This window comes from Ornithodoros turicata, chromosome 2 (assembly GCF_037126465.1).
Source record: "Ornithodoros turicata isolate Travis chromosome 2, ASM3712646v1, whole genome shotgun sequence".
In the NCBI taxonomy this organism is placed as follows: domain Eukaryota; kingdom Metazoa; phylum Arthropoda; class Arachnida; order Ixodida; family Argasidae; genus Ornithodoros; species Ornithodoros turicata.
This window is the reverse complement of record NC_088202.1, coordinates 104,103,558-104,124,371: the sequence shown is the minus strand read 5'-3', so window position 1 is coordinate 104,124,371 and position 20,814 is coordinate 104,103,558. Positions and strand designations below refer to the sequence as shown.

The 20,814-nt window shown below is 46.3% G+C and overlaps 1 protein-coding gene across 2 annotated transcripts in view; it reads left to right on the top strand.

Moving 5' to 3' along the window:
• The window catches only part of LOC135383920 (ras-related protein Rab-8A-like), a 107,854-nt gene that overhangs the window by 57,196 nt on the left and 29,844 nt on the right, over positions 1–20,814 (top strand). For both annotated transcript variants that reach the window (XM_064613205.1, XM_064613204.1), the window contains exon 3: positions 12,476–12,536. In XM_064613205.1, coding sequence (XP_064469275.1) covers positions 12,476–12,536 — 61 coding nt within the window. The remainder of the gene's footprint in view (positions 1–12,475; positions 12,537–20,814) is intronic.

Genomic DNA, 20,814 nt, shown 5'->3' with positions numbered 1-20,814 from the left:
TTCTGCGAACTAACTAAGGGTGAGGACTGCACCTTGAAAAGGAATAGGGGCTTTCATGCTGACATGGAGGTTTATCGACTTTTCTTTTACTTTTTTTTTTTTTTTTGCGTATCAGTGAGATTTACAGAGGTGAGCAGTCAGGTTGACGTTATTGCAGCTGGCAAGGGTACCGCCTATATAATTGCGAGTAGACGAGTTTTTCTTTTCTTTCTTTTTTTCTGTGAACACTCACCTAATGCGACATTTGCAGTCGGGTCTCGATTTTGGAGTCCCCTCACTTAGTACAAGAATCGCCATGGTGCTTCTGGAAAGTTTCGACCGTATTGTATGATGGTCTTTGAACAATGGCGAATTATTCCAAGAGAAGGAACTTCAACATGATTGGTCTAGGACACGGAACATATTCTTAGGCAGTGTGTGGTACTCTATCGCTCGAAGTCGCCCCCACGGTCATCGTCTCATACAGCCGTCCCATCAATATTTTCACGGTTTTGGGAGTCTGACTCCCACCCACTGGCGGCGTGCTCTGCACGCCCTGATATCCTCTCTTTGAGATACCGTGTGTGTGTGTGGGGGGGGGGGTGCAAAAAATTTGGGGTGCGGTTGGGGTGCAGTGGTACACGTGAAAAGGGGGTGTTGCCAAACATTTGCGGGCGGGCGGGTTGTTGGGGTCTGGATAAACCTTGGGGGGGGGGGGCAATGTGTATGGATTGAGTTTATGGGCGGTTCGGTCCTCACTTGTGACATTTTGCCAGCCTTTTGGCTAGTCAATTTGTCTCCAGAGTCAGATCCATCTTTCTCCACCTATATTTCTCATTGCTTTTGCTTCATTATCTTGAATTATCTTGGAATGGTGATGGTGATGTGATAAAGGAAAAATAAGAAACAGGCGCTATGTGATAGGCGGTATCCATGTTTTTATATCAATATATTATTCAATACAATTGTTCTTGCTTCTGTACTTCGACAGCATTGCGTTTTCCTAGGTTTGGATACCAAGTACTTTCTGTACTTGATTCAGTGCTGCTTTGCTGACGCTTTTCTCGCCCCGAAGTAATCCGCGAGTCGACGCCAACAGAATTAGGCCATAGGAAGAGTCAATCAATAACTGAACCGCATTTGAGACGCAAAATACTGGAGGCAAAGTGACCACAAGCGTAACCCACCCGTCATCTCTTCGGATTGGTCGTTCCCTTATTTGCGGACGCAGCGATAACGCCGTCATTTTTACGAGGTTTCGACAGCTGTATATTATTTGTCCTACTCGGACGATGTTTGACCAGCATTCAGACAGGAAGCCAGCACAAATTTAGCGCCCTGGACACGCATCGTACATCTGCGTCAAGGAACCACGTCAGCCGAACAAAAAAAGACCAGGATTTGCGTATCCTGGTACACATTACGCACGACAGTTCGTGGACCCCAGACAAACTTCCTAAACGTCCGCAAACAGCAGGAGAGACATTGTATCATCATTATCTCGTGAAGAGGTGATATAGACCGGATGTAATATATGGGGGTTGGATGCGGGGTTGCTGACGAGTAAACGGCACTTCCGTCTTCCTTTTGAGGGATCCTTGTGTTTGCGGTTCACTAATTGCACGTTGCTAAGTGGACAAGTGACGGGGTCAGTCGAGTGGATGATTGAGCACCGTAATTTCACTGCTCGGGGTCCGTAGTTCGTCCGTACTCTTGCGCGGATGAAAGATACAGTCGTCGGCTAAGTGAGGATATGGCACGCTTATCGTGGCTCTTCTGGTGATATGAGACATCCGACTCGACGGAGGGACGAGCCTTTCCAACAAATAAGAGTACTGAGAGAAGTTCACCATTGGCCTTCGAAAAAAAATATATTGCGGTATAAGGAATCACATTCTCGTTTAGGGCCAAATATTCCAATGAGTCAGTATAGGCGTAATTAATAAATACACGTAATTAAGTCCAATGTGTTTATACTTCCGCTAATCTCGCGTCACGGATGAGAGACCACTCAGCATTGTAGAGACAAAGGTTAGACCCTAATGGTTTCCGAACTGAATAGCAGCGAACGCGAAGTTATTAGCGCGGTATTGAAAAATACAACCTTCCGCGGCCTTCGCAGCTTCTGGTTCGCTTTATAAACGGATAAGTGCATGTGGCATGAGTAGTGGACGTGTTGTATAATGTTGAACATGTTGAGATAACTCGATAAATATTGTTATAATTTTAATGTCTTTGTGTATAGCGGGCGTTTATTTTTTTTATTTTTTATTTTTTTTATGTACCGGAACGAAGAGTGCCACAGAAAGAGAGATGAAGTGTTTTCCGTTGCAGAACTACAGATGGGCAGGAATATATATGGTGGAAAACCAGGTGGTACATACTAAGACGGAAGTCGGAGTGTACAAGGGCTGGCGATGGGTTATTAATTGCGATGTTAACTTATTAGTTATTACATACAACCAACTACATGCATCCTAATAAACTGCTACCAGCGTGTCACGATCCCGCATAACTCCCACGTCACCTGACACTAGATTTACAAAAAAAAAATGCACTCATGTGGCCTCCTCAACACAATCCACAACTAATGAGTACAAGCGCGCAATATTAATGGTGTTACGAGTTTCGTTGCATTGGTTGTACAGTCGGCCCCCGTTTGTCCGGCACTTGCCGTTCCGAACGAAAAAGTCCGGATAGCTGGGGATCAGGAGAAACGAAACTCGAGAGGAGATGAGCCATCAGTTGTCATTCATGCCTCTGTTTATTTCGAAGGACATGCGAAACTGTCCACCGTAATTTGCGTAAAGTTACTATAGTAGAAGTACTGGTGTATATATAGAAGTGTATGGTTAGCGTAGTTCTGGTTTCCGCTCATTTGCATATCAAAATTTGGCGATTTATATCTCAAAATACATGATCGGTGTCGGGATTTTTTTTTAAAGGGTGTGGGTTCAAATAATGATTGCCTCCAATTTTGCTGTATCGCATTTTCGCGAAAACATCTAATTAAAAAGTTAATCAATTAATTTTTGGGTAATTAGTCGACCAGTATTTGCATGCTCTTTCCCACAGGATGCCGTCTTCCCGCTTAAGCTGTCCACAAAAATAGCATCAGTACTGCACTCACAGTTAAATATATATATATATATATATACGCTACAAAATTTAGGTTCGAACGACCAGGATGTTGAATATAGATAGGGGAGAAAAGACACCAGAGACTGAAGTAGGGAGTAGGGGAAGTTATTTATTAAACTGGCATTTAAACTAAGGGTCTGGGGAAGTCTACGTTTCGGCGGAAGCTCCGCCTTCTTCGGGACTGAGACGAAAATCTATGTACAAGGTCTTTTAAAAGGTACTCACTGACGACTGCCTCGCAGTGGAATTGTACCAACTGTGACGACACTTTTGTAACCTTTTAAAAGACCTTGTACATAGATTTTCGTCTCAGTCCCGAAGAAGGCGGAGCTTCCGCCGAAACGTAGACTTCCCCAGACCCTTAGTTTAAATGCCAGCTTAATAAATAACTTCCCCTACTCCCTACTTCAGTCTCTGGTGTCTTTTCTCCCCTATCTATCTATATATATATATAATGAAAAAAATAGCCGGAGCTCTTTGGCTGCACGTATAGCATATGTCTGTAACTCAAACATCGCCATGCCAGTACTGGACAGCTGTTTCGGCCTTCTTGGACCTCATCAGCAGTACGCAGGCAGGGAACGTTTGAGTGGATGGCGTCAGAAGGTCACGTAACACGTGATTCCTCCCGTCAGGGTGAGATAACTCACTCACTGAAAGCCCAGTGCAAAGCCAGTGAAGTATACTTCACTGGCTTTGCACTGGGCTTTCAGTGAGTGAGTTATCTCACCCTGACGGGAGGAATCACGTGTTACGTGACCTTCTGACGCCATCCACTCAAACGTTCCCTGCCTGCGTACTGCTGATGAGGTCCAAGAAGGCCGAAACAGCTGTCCAGTACTGGCATGGCGATGTTTGAGTTACAGACATATATATATATATATATATGAAGGCTAAAAAAACACACCCTGTATAACCGACTGATCGATTGAAAAAAAAAATGGATATGTGAGGCCCGACAAAGCCGGGTCAGGCGACTCGAGAACACGTGAATAGAAAAGAAAGCAGAAAAACCGACCCCAAGAAGCATAAAAAAGAACAAGCAGGGTCTATCTAATGAATGAGTTGAACTATTATCTCATTTACGTATTCTCATCCCTGAACGATTTGCGGACTATTCTCATCCCTGCATAACCGAACCGTATACATAGTACACAGCATAGTATACGTATACACGTATACAAACCGCAGCTCGCACATGCGTAATGTGCGCATATGTACTGATCTCGATCCGCATGAGGCACTTAGCATGCAGCACTTATACTTTCCCGAAAACCTCGTTTGTGGCGTTTTCAAGATTACGGCTACAGCTTCGGAACTACTCGAATGTATTCGGTTTGTTAGATACATCATGGCATCGACTCGAAATTCGAATCGAATACACCATTGTTCCCTTCGGTCTTCGAAGAATTCGATAGTGTAATGTTACTGCATTGTGTCCTACAACAACAACAACAACAATTATATTTTGACACATCCGCAACTATTGTGATGTGCAATCAACACAGTCCTAGTGACCTTGGAATCAAATGCCTATATACATTCAAAAATCTTGATGCACACGATGAACGCCCGGGCTGCCAGCCATTTTGTTAGAAAGCCTCCACCCGAGACGACTTAGAAGCAACGCGAAGGACATCCAAAAACAAGTGCACGACCGGCATACCGGAGCTTCCGTTCGCCGAAAGGAGGCTGTAGGGAAAAAAGAAAACATTGCAGTTTGGGAAGGCGTGCAAATGGTTCTCCTGGCGCATATAATCACAGCAAAGAGAGTGTCAGGTCTCTTAGTTTGTTTTGGTTGTTGACTACCTGGCTCTTGTTGCCCAGTGACTCCTTTCGAAGAATTGTTGCGTCACGTTGCGCAAATGAAGCGAAACGAGAAATGCTGCTGTCGAGCGATGGCAGCGCGCGCCAAATAGGCAGGTGTTCACCTACTACATCTTGGTAAGAGGATGGGAATATGAAAAAAATAAAAAATAATAATATGCAGTGAGGTTGATGACAAGACATGATGATACAAGACATAGGACCTGCTGCTCGGCATTCTTGGTAAGAACGCGCAACTGCTTGGTCATGTTAGAAAGACTAGCCTGATTCTCAACAATCGCGACATTTTTATTTTATTTCATTTTTATTTTTGTCCCTCGATCCATCACGATTCTCAATAGACTTTCCTCGACTTAGGATTTTGTGAGGTCTGCTGTTCAAGCTGTTTTTTTTTTTCTTTTGTGTATGTGTTTCAGTTTTTGTCTGCAGTGTATATTTTCCCAGAGTACACCTATTGAGCCCCGTCTGGACTAATATAACACCACATTTTTCGTTTCTTCCTCTTATCTAATCTCTTCTAAGCTGCTCGTTGCCTGCTTCATTGCACGTGCTAATTGCCTGTGCAAACTAATCGTGGTGTTGTATTTTGAATTGACATCGACTTGTCTTGTGTGTGTGTGTGTGTGTGTTATTAAGAGTTTATAACTCAAACGTCGCCATACCAGCACTGGACAGCTGTTCGATCTTATTGGGACGTCGTCAGCGAGGTTAATATGCTGCTTGGAGTAACCTGGCCAGGAATTGTGCACATACGTGTTTGGGAACGATGTTGGAAAAACCCAGAGAAAACTGGAGAGAACAACAACCATAGGCGTAGCCGGGGAAGGGGGGGGGGTGAGGGGTTCAACCCTCCAAAATCGTAGCTTTGGTAGTGCACTTGCAAGACTGAAACACCTCCTCCCCACGTAATCGAACGTCCCCATAGAACACCCCCAGCCCTGAAATATTTTTCTGGACACCTTGCTGGCAACGACCCTTGGTGGGTTCGATCCCGCGACCTCCGAATCTTTAGTAGGACACTAGAGTCACCAGAGAGTGCGGGTGCTGTACACTATGCAAGCTTGGGCACTCGGAAGCACCTGTGCATTCACCTGACGATGGTTGGTTTGAATGGCTGACGAACAGGTGCACTAAAACAAGAAGCTGTGTTAAAAATCCAAATGCTTGCTGAGAAAGTGTACCATGAACGTATAATGATCAGCAGCATGGCCGAATGGATAGCATTTCCCGTTGTGGTACGTCCAAAGTCATGCTCAAGACCGGGAGGGTGGGTTCGAGCTCTAGCACCCGCTGTTCCTGTCTGAGGTTTTCCCTGGACATTCCGGCACACTTTGTAGGCACAGTTTCTCATGAAGTCGGACCAGGACGCATACAAACCCTGCCCCTGTCACATACTCCTTCCTCTTGTCCTCTCTCCATCTGTCCACATCTGTACGCCGTCATATCCACAGTTGCTTCGCGGTAAATAAAAAAAATCTAAGTATAATGCATAATGAATATACGAGTTCGTACAATATTGAAACGAATACAATGACGATATTGACTTTCAATGAAACGGCAGCAATGCCAAAAAAAAAAAAAAAAAAATAACTGGGCTCGCGTTTACAACACGAATTAGGAAATATAATATAGTATGACACATCGTTAAATATTTTCTACTCAATAACTCCGCTAAAGAGAATTTGATTTCACCTTTACCCGTTTGTTTGACTGCCCGTCACCAATTATTCGTTATGTACATTAACCACAATATGTCGCTGCCCCTTATCGATTCACGGAACGCAGCATGTTGTTTAAGTTCTGAGTCATGATTTCGATAAGACTGTCCATTTACACACCACGTGCGATATGCCTATTATAGTTCACCAAGCAACAGCTCCGTATGGTGTTTGGCCTTCGCTGATGCCTTTGTCAGCGTTCCCCAGTTCGATGTTACTGTCACTGAAACACCTGTTTCTTTGTTGGACGAGAGCGAAAATACTGACGGTCAACTGGTCTCGAAAAACACGGAGGGGGGGGGGGGGGAGATCGGTATACTTATTAGACGACAAAAGAACAAAAAAGAGAGAGCAGGAAAGGTCAGTCAGACGGAGCGTCGCCGGCTTGCTATTCCACAAGTAAATATTTACAAAAACAGATAATGAAAAACAGTTACGCTGAAAAACAGTCAACGAATGAATTGCTAACCACATTCGAGATCAATTATTCGCAAATTTTGGGACGATAATTCCACGGGGCAAGGGTAAGAAACAGTTGCCGTTGTATGTGGCTTCCTTCACACCCTTACTGTAATGGTGCCCAGGCTATACTGTTGATTTATATTCAGACGTCAATCGCCGGCCATCTCTGTTAGTTGAACTGACTGTTCGCACACGATTGATTTCTTGGGCCACAGCAGTATTTCCTTTCAACCGTCGTTGTCCTGCGGCTTTGATCGCACAAGTATGACCGTACTTCGTCAAATATCTGGAAGTATATGCTTTGAGACCTATGAATGGTAAAGTGACGCACAACAAGAGAGGTAAGCACGCAGATGCTTCCGAGTCGAATACGCGCGTGCCTTACGTTTTTAGTGTCCCGTTTACATGGTATAACACTTTGGAGATATGTGACCGTGGCTTCACAATCGTTGAGCATAAAGCTTTTCTCCTACACGTCTCTGTCGTGTCATCATCATCATCATTGAAGTAGAGCTTACACCACTCTAATGCATGTATTGGCATGTGCGTTTTAATCGTGCTATGGGCGAAACGGTACTAGAACAATTGTGCTGTCAGATAGAATACGTAGATAGGATTACCTTCAACGTGACCGATGTGGTATGAAATCCCAGAAGATGATGATGAAGAAGGTGATGGCTCTTTTCCTTCAGCTGGGTTGTGTAGTGTTCGTGACCAAGTACTCTCCTGGAGATGAGAAAAAACACGCTTTGGCAGTGAAAGAAAGAGCCGTTAAAAATCGGATATAGACGGCCCGCATAGACGATATGACCCATTCTGAGAGAAGCTGCAGAGAGCAGCAAGACTTGAGCGAGAAACTGAGACTGAGATGAGCGGTCAATGAGCGGCTCTTTTAATTCGATGGTTGGTACGCACCCGAGTGTGACACAGTGCAGAGAACTGCATTATAACGCGGAATGAGACCACCATTTTTCTTTCCTTTTTCAGGAATATATCTAATCATAGGGCATTACATACAACAGCAACGCACTCTCATCCAACAGCGTAAAAAAAAAAAGCTCCAGTAATTCCATCAAACAGTGTCCAAGGTCTTCCTCCATCACACGACAGCGGAAACACTACATGCAACCACTCAGAAGCCCATCTTCGCGGACGAGGGATAGACAACGACGACACTGAAATATGAGCATGTCCCCTTTGCATGAAAGGGATGAGGCTTACGAGAGGCCGTATTTATCTCCGCGGACCATATCAGGAAAAACAGCATGACACTGCAGTGGTGCTGCTCCAACATGCGTTATAGAAACAAGATCGGAGCTGCTGAGCTCGGGGCATTGGTGATGCTCTTCGAGAGAAGAGCCGATCCGTCATGTCTCTAGCTGTGTGATCGCTCGCGGTCCACGCAGTACAGCAGTCGTGCAACGGCACAGCTAAAGGGGTCTTTTGGCATTGGAGATGACTCATAGGCTACTACTTCAAAGAGAAATTCTTTCTTTCTTTTCTTTTTTAATGAACGGAATGACGTACAGAGTGTCTTCTTCATTTGCAAGTCTAACCAGAAAATGGTCGTGTCATATTTCCCTTCGGGTTAATATTAAACTTTAGCGTTTTCATTCGTTCCCGTTTTTTGCTTTTGAGAATTTAGTGTCCGAAAGTGGATTGAGGATTTTCAGTACAGTGTTGCTGACAAGTTTTGTAGTGGGAAGGAGACGATGAGCCGAAGAAGAGGCGGAAGAGAGGGGGTGAGGGCATCAATATAGTGAACCAAGAACATTACAGGGGGGGGGGGATATGTTTCTTAAGAAAAAAGAAAGGAAAGGTCAGCCAGACATTACAGGGGGGGGATATGTTTAATGATAAGAAAGAAGAGGAACGAGGGAAAGGTCAGCCAGACAGGGTGTCGGCTTGCTATTCCCAAAAAAAGAAAAAAACAAACACAGAGAGAGAGTACCCAGGCGGGCACAGTCCGGTTCACAGGGCGACCAGTAGGTCGGTTGCAGCGAGGTAACGGAGGAGCAGTCTGGTGACTACGCACTGTCGGGCGCGCTGCACGGGGCCGAGTAAGGTCCGCAGCGTGAGGTGCAGGCCGAGGTGTGTGAGCTGTTGCTCAAGTGCTGCTCTGGCTGAGGAGTAAAGGCGGCAGTGAGGAAGGAGGTGGGTAGTGTCCGCCACCACACCACATTTCGTGCATAGTGGGGAACCTATGTTGCCCACGAGGAACTAGCGCGATGGGGTCTTAGCGACGTTGAGTCGTAGGCGGTGAAGGAGTGAGCTCTCCCTTCGAGAGAGGCTCAGTGGGATGGTGAGCTCCATCTTGGGATCGATGGAATGAAGGAAAGTGCAGGCTGGGACGGCGCTCTCAGTGAAGAGGCGAGTGTGCTGGGCGCACATGCGGCGTATGTGGAGTCGGCAAGACGAGGGTGATAGCGGGACCGATAACTATGGTGCAGAGGTGTGGGCCTGCTTCGCAGCGGCGTCGGCGGATGTGTTGCCGGGGAGGCCTGTGTGGCCGGGGACCCACTGAAGCCAAACGCTGTGGCCCGCGCGGGCGAGACGGCTGAGGCACTGAACGATGAGTGCGCCAATGTCCTGAACAAGGGGGGTCGAGAATGATGACAGCACTTCTAGCGCCGCCTTGCTGTCTGTAAAGATGGTCCATGGTGCGGGAACGGATCCCGAGATGAACTTCAGGGCTTCATGAATGGCGATCATTTCGGTTTTGGTGGATGAAGTCTCGTACGGGAGTTTAAACCCACGGCTGCAGTGGGCGTGAGGCACGTAGAAGGCTGCTGCCGACCCGCCTGGTATCACCGAGCCATCGGCCATTACAGGGTTGATGCTAATACATGGCTTTACGTCGCGAGGCAACTGATGATAGAATTCTAATAGGATATCAGTTGAAAAAAAAAAGAGCTTTTGCGTCGGTTCAGCAATTGAAGTTCTAGCTTACACAAAATAATGTAACGTAAGTCTGTACGTTGACTAGCATCGTGCACCGGTGTAACAGTTCTGAAGAACATGCTCTTGGCGTTCAAAATCACAATAATTAATAATAATAATTAGGAGTAGATTTACACGTAAGGTGAGTCCGCCCACAATTGTGCGGCTTCATGCTGCAGGTGCCGTATAGGGTAGGACTGTGCACTCTAAGAAAAAAATGTAGAATTTTCTACCCATCTCCGTAGAGCTGTGTTGCAACCATATTTCTACTCATACCAATTTTACCTTTTGGGTATAACTGCAGAGTAGAAAAAAAACTACAGTGTAGAAACTGTCGTTATACCAGCTTGGGTAGGAAATGCTACCTTTTCTTTCTTTCTTTTTTTTTTTTTTTGCTTAGAGCAAACGTGGGAGAGAGGAGTAAGGGACACCGCCGCTTATACCCGCGGAGAAGAAGGCGCGCGTGGATTGGCCTGAAATGGTAGAAGTGCTGTCGTTCTACCAGCTTGGGTACGAAATTCAACTTTTTTTTTTCCTTAGAGTGTGGATAATTTCGACAACCTGGGGTTCTTTAACGTGCGCCAGAGATTTCCGACGCACGATGCTGCAAGCAAGTCGATCACTTCGCTGTAACGTACACTGAGAGGAATAAAACAAACCCAATATATTCATCATTGCATTAAACGCACCGGGCTCTCTGACACAATACGCACGAGCACAGTGCCAGCCAACACGAACTCCGTCGTGATATCCGTATAGCATTTGCACGTCATTTCTAGAGATACAATGTAAACAAAGTGCAAACTTTTGCAAAAACTATGGGCGAGGAAGGCGGTGACTGATATTGTTCTCCGCGTTATATCCGATTTCCATAGCGGAATTCAACGAAACGGAAGTGACACACTGCGACAAACATCTGTTGCTGTCCCGGAAACCCGCATTCCTTAGCTCCACACGAGCTTTCACCTGTGGCTGAGCAAAGTGGCTTTTTCTGATGGGTGATATGAAAGCCATTTTCCTTCCTTCCCCCTTTTCAATGTCGGTGGTCATCACGGCGATCGAGCTTTAACGACTTGTAACAGTCGTCCTTGACCGTCCCCTGTCATTGGGACCCGTGGCTCGGCGTCGGACAGCTGCTGCTCGGCACGTGCTAAGCACGCCCCGCACGCTTGCCCGCCTGCAAAACGCGAGAAGCCACCTCGCGAGCAGATGGCACCACCACCAGCTGGTTCTCCCCGGGAGATTGCGCGAAGGAGCATGCCGTTAATTATCTGCATTATCTGTTCAGTTTCCGCTACACGCGTTTCGCCATTCTCTCGTCGATGAACAAAGCTCCGAAATGCATGCAGCAATATATGGAAGTAAAAAGAACAAAGAAGAGGAAGAAAGTTGTCGGCTACTATTACGATAGCGTCCATTCTAAGTTTGCATATACGGTTTTTACGAGGAAGACATTAACATGGTGCAAGCTAGCTGATGTACTGTAGAAAGAAAGAGGTAACATTCCTTCGAGTTTGAGGAACACTCAATGCGATGAGGACGACACAAGTCTTGTGCCGTTGGATTTAGTTCGTTACCGGGACCACCGCGTTTTTCTAACCAAATATAATAACGAGGTAAACGACATGTTTTTACCCGAAAGCAACCAGAACATATTCTACTTAGTATTTGCCAATATGAAGAAAAATCTCAACAAAAACCCGCTGAACATGCGGTGGTTAAATTTCGTCATTATCGTCAGCCCTGGGATGATTCATCATTGTACTTATACCAAGTGCATGCTCCCACCGAACCAGCTTGATGAGCAAAGTCTGCTTGAGACAAAGCATTGACTCTGGGATGGCTCGAAAGCCAACACGTCTGATTATTGCATTGGTTAGACCGTAGAAAGATGCGAGCCGGGAGAGAACCAAGAGAAAAGTTCGGAGCTCTCCCGCTATGCAGCCCCATCTTTTTTCCGTTCGGAGTTCGCTGCGGGCAAAAAGCGGGACAAAATGACGTCCCAAATGTAGCCTTGTGGGACAGCGGGATCTGTGCAGGCTTATTCCGGACGTCTGGTCACTTTGTTAGATATGGTTTATAGCGTCCTGAATGCTCTGTGATGCAAGTCGGATTATCGACGACAAAAATAATTGTTTTTCTAGGTGTCGCAATCGACGAGATACAAACTATTGAACACTGAAACTCAAATGAGTCAGCAAAAAGGAGCTGACGCCAGGATTCGAACCTAACTCTCGTTCGTGTCCTGGCGTCAGTACATTTTTCTTGATTTATTTGAATATCATTGGTCATTGGCGTTAGAGGCTCATGTGGCTTTGAACACCGACATGCTGCATAACATGATGCCAAGTGGCACGCCCCCTTCGAGCCCTTGGATGTCCATGTGACTCATGCTTCATTCTTTCCAGGGACACAGCGGGCCAAGAACGTTTCAGGACACTGACCACCGCCTACTACAGAGGAGCAATGGTAAGGCGGATATCATGACTCCATCCAGATTGTTATGTGCTACATTACAGACTATACACTACCGGATATATCCTGAACAACAGCCGAGTACCCTTCCCACCCCTTTCTAATGCATCGCGCTCCTCCGCGAAGCAGACGCATACTGTTTGTAGAGCCCTTAAAGCGCAAGGTTTGAAAACGTGAAGAAACTTGCACAACTACGTTAGTCCCATAGCGCAACGCCTTCAGTAAGACGTACTATATAGCTTCTCCATAGGAGACCTAGATTCTAGAAAACAGAGCACGGCCACATTTCATCACAAATCACGTACCATTACGCTTCTCTGATAACATCGCAGCTGGACCTGTACAAGAGGTAAAGAAACGCTCGCTCGGGAAAGCCGCAAAGTTCTTTGTGTCTACAGACGATATAGGCAAACAGTCCTTACAGCAGTCCAAACAGCTTACGAGTGAAAGACGATAAGGCAAGACAAAAAGTTTCAGACTTTCGACTCTGTATTGTCCCACCGAAGGCATCTGCAACTGGGTTGCGTGTTTAAATAAACGAACACAAGAAGGAAAGCATGTTATTGGTAGTCCCATCTTTCCTTTACGTCGTATAAATACTACCCAATACAACCGGTGTTCAACTGTTTATTGAACGGCCAGTGCGAACGGCCCCGACCAGGTGTAAATGATCGGGCAGGAGTGACAAACCTAGTATTTGGGTTAACATTATAGGTGCAGGAGCGTGGTTTCATGTACCTCCCGATTCCCGGGCGTGGGCGCGCTCTATTACGTCATTCAGAAAACAATTAACCCCATAATACAATTTGGTGCTTTTCTTTGCGACCCGCAAGTTAAGTGCTATTGTACTGTCTCGTGCTATCGTTATGAGATGTTGCCTAGCGAACAGATAAGTAACAGTTCCCAAGAAGGCGGAAGACCGCAGGCAGGTCAACGTGTGGCTTCAACGGTCCAGTGCACGGCTCAGCTGTCAATTGACAGTTTAGCTGGAAGTCACGAACGGCCGATGTCGAATTTATTTCGCACTCTCCTATATAGTTCACTGTTGTCACTTTGGTGCATTGAAGATGTTGCGTTCTGGGCGACATTGTCGGGAGTTCTATCGGGAGTTTGATCTATGAACCCTGCACGATAAAGCGCACTAATTACAAGGTTGACTCCAACTTTTAGTTAGAGAACCGCTTGACTGAGAAATGCAACGCACGAAAATACACCGGAAGGGTGTCCGAGATCAAGGGACCGCGGCAGCGATATTTTTTGTGCTTTTTTATTGTCTAGTCTTCGAACTCCTAATACCAGTCCCTGTATCGTTCTATAAATATACCCTTGAGGACTATACTACATTATAGACTAGACGTGTACTATACTAGACATAACAATACAAGGCTGCGTTGTTCCTCCTCGCTCGGAGCAACGATATGCTGAGGATAACGCAACTTAATGCCTGACGCTAAAAAGTACCCCAATCCGGAAGAAAACAATCCGGAAACCAGCACGCGTGACTGCATCTGTGTAATGGCAGTGATGTGTTCCCCGTGTTAGCAAGAGCACATAACAGAGCACAATTTGAATGTTAAGCAGTACGACACATTCAACTGGGCTACTATACCACGTATTTCAATGCACCATCCATTGAAACTTGAAAGCTTGTCGTATCATAAGCGATAAACAGGCAGTGCAAAGTGTGTTGTTGGTGTTCTAACTTAATAATAAGCTAACCAACGTGCTACTCTGTCGTGCCCGCCCTGCTACCTAACGGCCGCTAAAATGTGGCTTTCGTTCGTTAAAACGACCTGAACAGACATCGAAAACCCGTGAATTTGAGTGGTTAAATGGTGATGTCGTGTTTTTAAACGGCACATCATCTTACGAAGCAATCGAGCATTCTCTTTGAATTTCCTTGTTTCGAGAACGTGAATTTTGAGATCGGGGATTTCGCAACCGGGAATATCGAGGTCCTCCCGTCCGAGTGAGGAATACATGCGTTCATACCGTATTCGTTTCCCTTGCTTTCTAACAAATGCTGCAGCCGTCCAGGCGGTTGCCTAATAACAATTTTTGAAGTGTGATGTGGGCAAGCTTACGCTTGTCCCATCCTACAGTTTGCAATACGAAGAATACTACAACAGAATTCCACAACTAGGCTACTTATAATCTAATCTACAGAACATCTAACGCAATTACACTACACTGAGAATTAAGTCGGGCTGCCACCTATAGAGTCGTACACTAGGCCTAGCATATGTGCACCTGGCCGTTTGGCATTACCAATGAAGCAGACACATTCTGAGAGCAAAATTTGTCGCAGGTACGGTGAGAATTTGGTTCCCCATATCATCGTCATCATGTATTTCTCTCTCTCTCTTGGTGCACCGCACAACACATTAGCATACAGAGCAAATATTTTTTGCTGTACTCTGAGTGCTTCGTAGAGACGACGGTCTGCTTTCACGTTGTATAACGCTTGGTAAGTTAAATTACATTGAGCTTCGACCTTTACATCGTCGGTCCTGCTTCCTTCGAGATAGCAATAGCTGGGCAGAAGAAAGTGGATGCGGTTAAGGTTTTGACACGTGCGCAGTAAATTATGCTCTAGCGTGCAGATGAAGAAGATAGGTGGGAGGTGGTGACCCGGATGCCATAATCCACAGTCGCTTAGATCTCGGCTTATAAATCATCCATCCGTCGCTACAGCGTGGTCATAATATCGGCTGGATCACGGACGAATGTGTGGCTTCTATATACTCGCCTGCTTGAAGTCTCGATAGTTCTCGCAGCAGTAGCTCTGCTGTGTTGCTGGCTGGCGAATCCATGGCGTGTGCTCGCCAAGTTCCGCATTCAAACCGTGCAAGTTCCTCGAATTTTAAACCTCGTGTAGCCTCTCTGTCCATATTTTTTTGTGACATTCCCCTACACCATTATGCTCGAATGAGCGATGTACGCAACATCTTGATGAAATCATATTTCTGGAGCACTTACCAGCCGCGCTCCCGGCCCAGGTGTTCACGCTAAAGACGCAGGCTCGAATTCCATCTCTGCATGCAGGCGGTGATGTGTAGGATATTCTTTCTATTTTCTTTTACTTTACTTTCCGGACGAGTGCCAGCAAAATCCTCTCTGAAGCCCACGACATGCAGCTCCCGATCTTGCACCTCCATTTGTTGCCGTCGCATCCACACTTGCATCGCGGTGCAATTCCATTGGAAAACGGATATAATTTTATGTACGGAACACACACACACATACATTGGATGATGATGAGGTGGGCGATTCACTGCCCTAGTGCACATTGTGAACGGATGAGGGGATGGTGATGGGGGGAGCACTTTCAGAGATCCGTCACCAGACCCGTGGAGCGCAAGAACTCCGCAAGAAGGCGAAGGTCTTGCATCTGGTGGGCAGCGTTCAACCACGGTCCGAGGATCTTCGCGAGGTTGAACGGTCAATACAATGTACAGAACAATAGTATACAAAATGAATGGGAATATTGCAGAATTTTGAGCGAGCATATGTTACTACGCAGAGATGTTGGTCACAAAAAGGAACAGAATAAAAGAAAAAACAGGAACTGCCACTCCTCTGCATTCATGAGTTGTAGCTGTTCGCAAATGAGCCAGGTGCTACGAAAATGAAAACAGGGGTGTCTGCAGAAGAATTACGAAGACTGCATTGTAGCTTTGAGGATTTTACGATAACGCCATCATGGAGTTAAATTGGAGACAAGTGGATGTCAAAGGGGCTGGCGTTGTTCTCGAGTGAAATCATTTCGCAATTGGAGGGGGGGTAATATTTTTATTACCAAAGAAAACGAAAAGAGAAGGGAAAGATTAGCCCGCGCTACGGCGGCTTGCCATTCCAAGATAAACTAAGAAGCTAATAAAAATTAAAAGAAAGAAAACAAAGAGTTGAAGAAGAACACATACACACACGACATTGGTCAGAGTTGCAGCAGCCCATAGACTCGCAGGAAATCAGGAAGTGCCCTGGTCACTTCACTATGCTGTTCGGGATATTTTATTAACATAATTATCTAATTACACAAGTAACTGCCGAGATTACACTTTGCTGACTGCTGATTTGCAGATTACGCTATGTTGTGTGGGGCCTAGCAGTGTAGCTAAAGAAAAGTCCGAGTTCTTGAGGCGAGCAGTGCGCGACCGCAGGAGAAGACGGTATGTGTAAGCGGCAGCCGGCGCAATGGAGCAGCAGATGTGCAATGTCTCCTTCAACATGACAGGTGGGGCAGATGGGTGATGGGAGGTGGCCCATCTTGAAGAGGAGCAGTGGAGTCCGCATGACGTTCAGTTGAAGCCTGTGCAGCAAGGACTCTTCCTCCTTGGGGAAGCAGCCTAGCAGAGTACAAGGCATCGTCGGGTCAATCGAGCGCAGAAGAGAGTTTGTCCTCACGGCGTCTTGGAAAAAGGTTCGAGAGCTATCTGTGCACTAGCGGCGAATGGCTAGCCGGCACACAGACGGTGTAAGGGAAGCGGAGGTGACAGACCGAGTCAGCTGTACGGGCACACCTGACCGCGGATACGGCGACGGTATTCCACAAGATACCAACGCGGCACGGAATCCACTGGAACCACACACTGTGGCCTAGAGCCAATGACACTTGAAATATCTCCCACATAAAACTTAAACTTCCTCCCCGTCTACCGCGCCCTTTTACAGCACTCTTCTATCGCATGAGGCTGAACGTTGCCGTTACACCTGCCTTCAAACACCGTCTCGGCTCCACCTCGTCTTCCTTCTGCCCCACCTGTGGAGTACACGGCGACCTCCACCACACCATCCTAGCTTGTGGGCTCCATCAACAAGGGCTCTCATGGAAATTGGTCTGCGACCGTATTGACCAACAGATGTTCGACCTCGCCAAGATTCTCGGACCGTGGCCGAACGCTACCCACGAGATGCTCGCCTTCGTGTTCTTGTAGTGTTCTGCGTTCTACCGGACTGGCGACAGATCTTTCGAAGAACTTTTGTCACCACCACCCTCTCATTTGTTCCCAAAAGCAATATGAGGCAGTGTACCGCCACAATGGTGGTGAATCGCCCATCTCATCGTCATATGTGTGTGTGTCTCCCACATAAGCACTGATGGTTATACCCAACAGCTGGGAAGAACAATAGCAACTGAACCAGAGCAACCGTACCGTAAGATCGTAATTGGAACCACTTCTGCTCGTACAAATTGCTTATAAACGTAGGGTCGAGAGCAGACTTGCACAACAATGTGCCTGTCATGCAAGCTATGGCCTTTGTGTTGCGGCTGAGGTTCTTCTACAAAGTATAATATACATAATTTGTTCTGCAGGCCACTTAATGTTCCTGTCCAATTTGTCTTTCTCTGATACATCGCTAAATTGTGTCGTAGGTAAGTACGAGACCGAATATTGTTTGGAGTCTATAACTGAACGTGCTGCAATCGCATTGTTGTCCACGCAATCTCCACGTAAAGAAAAGAAAGAACGTGTACATAAAGAGAGAAAGAAAAAGATTGTATTCACTGGAAAGGGAATTTGGGAAACAGCAAAGAAAGTAAAAAAAAAAATGGTTGCAGCTTCAAAAAAAAGAAAAAAATCAGTGAAATGATTCTATTCTATCACAGCATTTCAATACGTCTTAGACATGGTCGTATTCGGAGATATGGTACAAATGACGGAATTGAAGGTGCAAGAACTTGTATGCCGAATCTACAATAAGTCTCCTTGAGACACAAACAAAACCAGCAAGTAGAAAACAGATAGATGCAGCTAAAATAAACTTGCGTTCAATTGTACACTAGTGAGAGAAGTTTATATAGCTATAGGCCATCACTTGAGGTACCAATATTGGTTGTACTCGAGCAAAGAGCAGAGTTGTATTCTGGACACATTTGTGACCTGGGACAGTAAGGGGGTCGAACGTTATCACAAACGCTCAGCGCACTTCTTATGTTGAAGTCTGAAGGACATGGGCCAGTACTCTTTGCAATACTCAGCGCACTTGGGAAAGCTCCTCAATTTCATATTTGGGCCCAGTAGCCAGCTGTAAATGCTGGGCACCTATATGTGACCTCAGACACCAAGAGGTGCATACACCAACACAAACGCTCAGCGCACTACTGATATTCAAGTCTGGAGGATGGGCCAATACCCATTGCAATACTCAGCGCGCTTGGAAAACTCCTCAATTTCATATTTGTGTTCGGTAGTCAGCTGTATATGCTGGGCACCTATATGCGACCTCAGACAGCAAGTGGTGCATACGCCACCACAAACGCTCAGCGCACTACTGATATTCAAGTCTGGAGGATGGGCCAATACCCATGGCAATATTCAGCGCGCTTTGAAAACTCCTCAAGTTCATATTTGTGTCCAGTGGTCAGCTGTATATGCTGGGCTCCTAAATGCGACCTCAGACAGGAAGTGGTGCATACGCCATCACAAACGCTCACCGCACTTCTCATATTGAAGTCTGGAGGATGCGCCAATACCCTATGCCATACTCAGTGCGCTTGGAAAACTCCTGAATTTCATATTTGTGTCCAGTAGCCAGCTGTATATGCTGGGCACCTATATGCGACCTCAAACAGCAAGAGGTGCATACGCCATCACAAACGCTGAGCGCACTTCTGATATTGAAGTCTGGAGGGTGGGCCAATATCCTATGCAATACTCAGCACGCTTGGAAAACTCCTCAATTTAATATTCTTGTCTAGTAGCCAGATGTATATGCTGGGCACCTATACGCGACCTCAGACAGCAAGAGGTGAATACGCCATCACAAACTCTCAGCGCACTTCTGATATTGAAGTCTGGAGGATGGGCCAATACCCTATGCTATACTCAGCGGGCTTGCCAAACTCCTTAATTTCATATTTGTGTCCAGAAGCCAGCTGTATTTGTTGGGCACCTATATGCGACCTCAAACAGCAAGAAGTACATACGCCATCACAAACTCTCAGCGCACTTTGCACTTGTGATATTGAAGTCTGGAGGTTGGGCCCATAGCCTATGCCATACTCAGCGCGCTTGGAAAACTCTTCAATTTCATATTTGTGTCCAGAAGCCAGCTGTATATGCTCGGCACCTATATGCGACCTCAAACAGCAAGAGGTGCATACGCCATCACAAACGCTCAGCGCACTTCTGATATTGAAGTCTGGAGGATGCGCCAATACCCTATGCCATACTCGCGCACTTGAAAAACTCCTAAATTTCATATTTGTGTCTAGTAGCCAGATGTATATGCTGGGCACCTATATGCGACCTCAGACAACAAGAGGTGAATACGCCATCACAAACTCGCAGGGCACTTCTGATATTGAAGTCTGGAGGGTGGGCCAATATCCTATGCAATACTCAGCACGCTTGGAAAACTCCTCAGTTTCATATTTGTGTCTAGTAGCCAGATTTATATGCTGGGCACCTATATATGCGACCTCAAACAGCAGGAGGTGCATACGCCATCACAAACGCTCAGCGCACTTCTGATAGTGAAGTCTGGAGGGTGGGCCAATATCCTGTGCAACACTCAGCGCTCTTGGAAAACTCCTCAGTTTAATATTTGTGTCCGGTAGCCAGCTGTATATGCTGGGCACCTATATGCGACCTCAGACAGCAAGAGGTGTATACGCCATCACAAACGCTCAGCGCACTTCTCATATTGAAGTCTGGAGGGTGGGCCAATATCCTATGCAATACTCAGCACGCTTGGAAAACTCCTCAGTTTAATATTTGTGTCCAGTGGCCAGCCGTATATGCTGGGCACCTATATGCGACCTCAAACAGCAGGAGGTGCATACGCCATCACAAACGCTCAGCGCACTTCTGATATTGAAGTCTGGAGAGTGGGCCAATATCCTGTGCAATACTCAGCGCGCTTGGAAAACTCCTCAGCTTAATATTTGTGTCCGGTAGCTAGCTGTATATGCTGGGTACCTATATATGCGACCTCAAACAGCAGGATGTGCATACGCCATCACAAACGCTCAGCGCACTTCTGATATTGAATTCTGGATGGTGGGCCAATATCCTGTGCAACACTCAGCGCGCTTGGAAAACTCCTCAGTTTAATATTTGTGTCCGGTAGCCAGCTGTATATGCTGGGCACCTATATGCGACCTCACAAACGCTCAGCGCACTTCTGATATTGAAGTCTGGAGGGTGGGCCAATATCCTGTGCAATACTCAGCGCGCTTGGAAAACTCCTCAGTTTAATATTTGTGTCCGGTGGCCAGCCGTATATGCTGGGCACCTATATGCGACCTCAAACAGCAGGAGGTGCA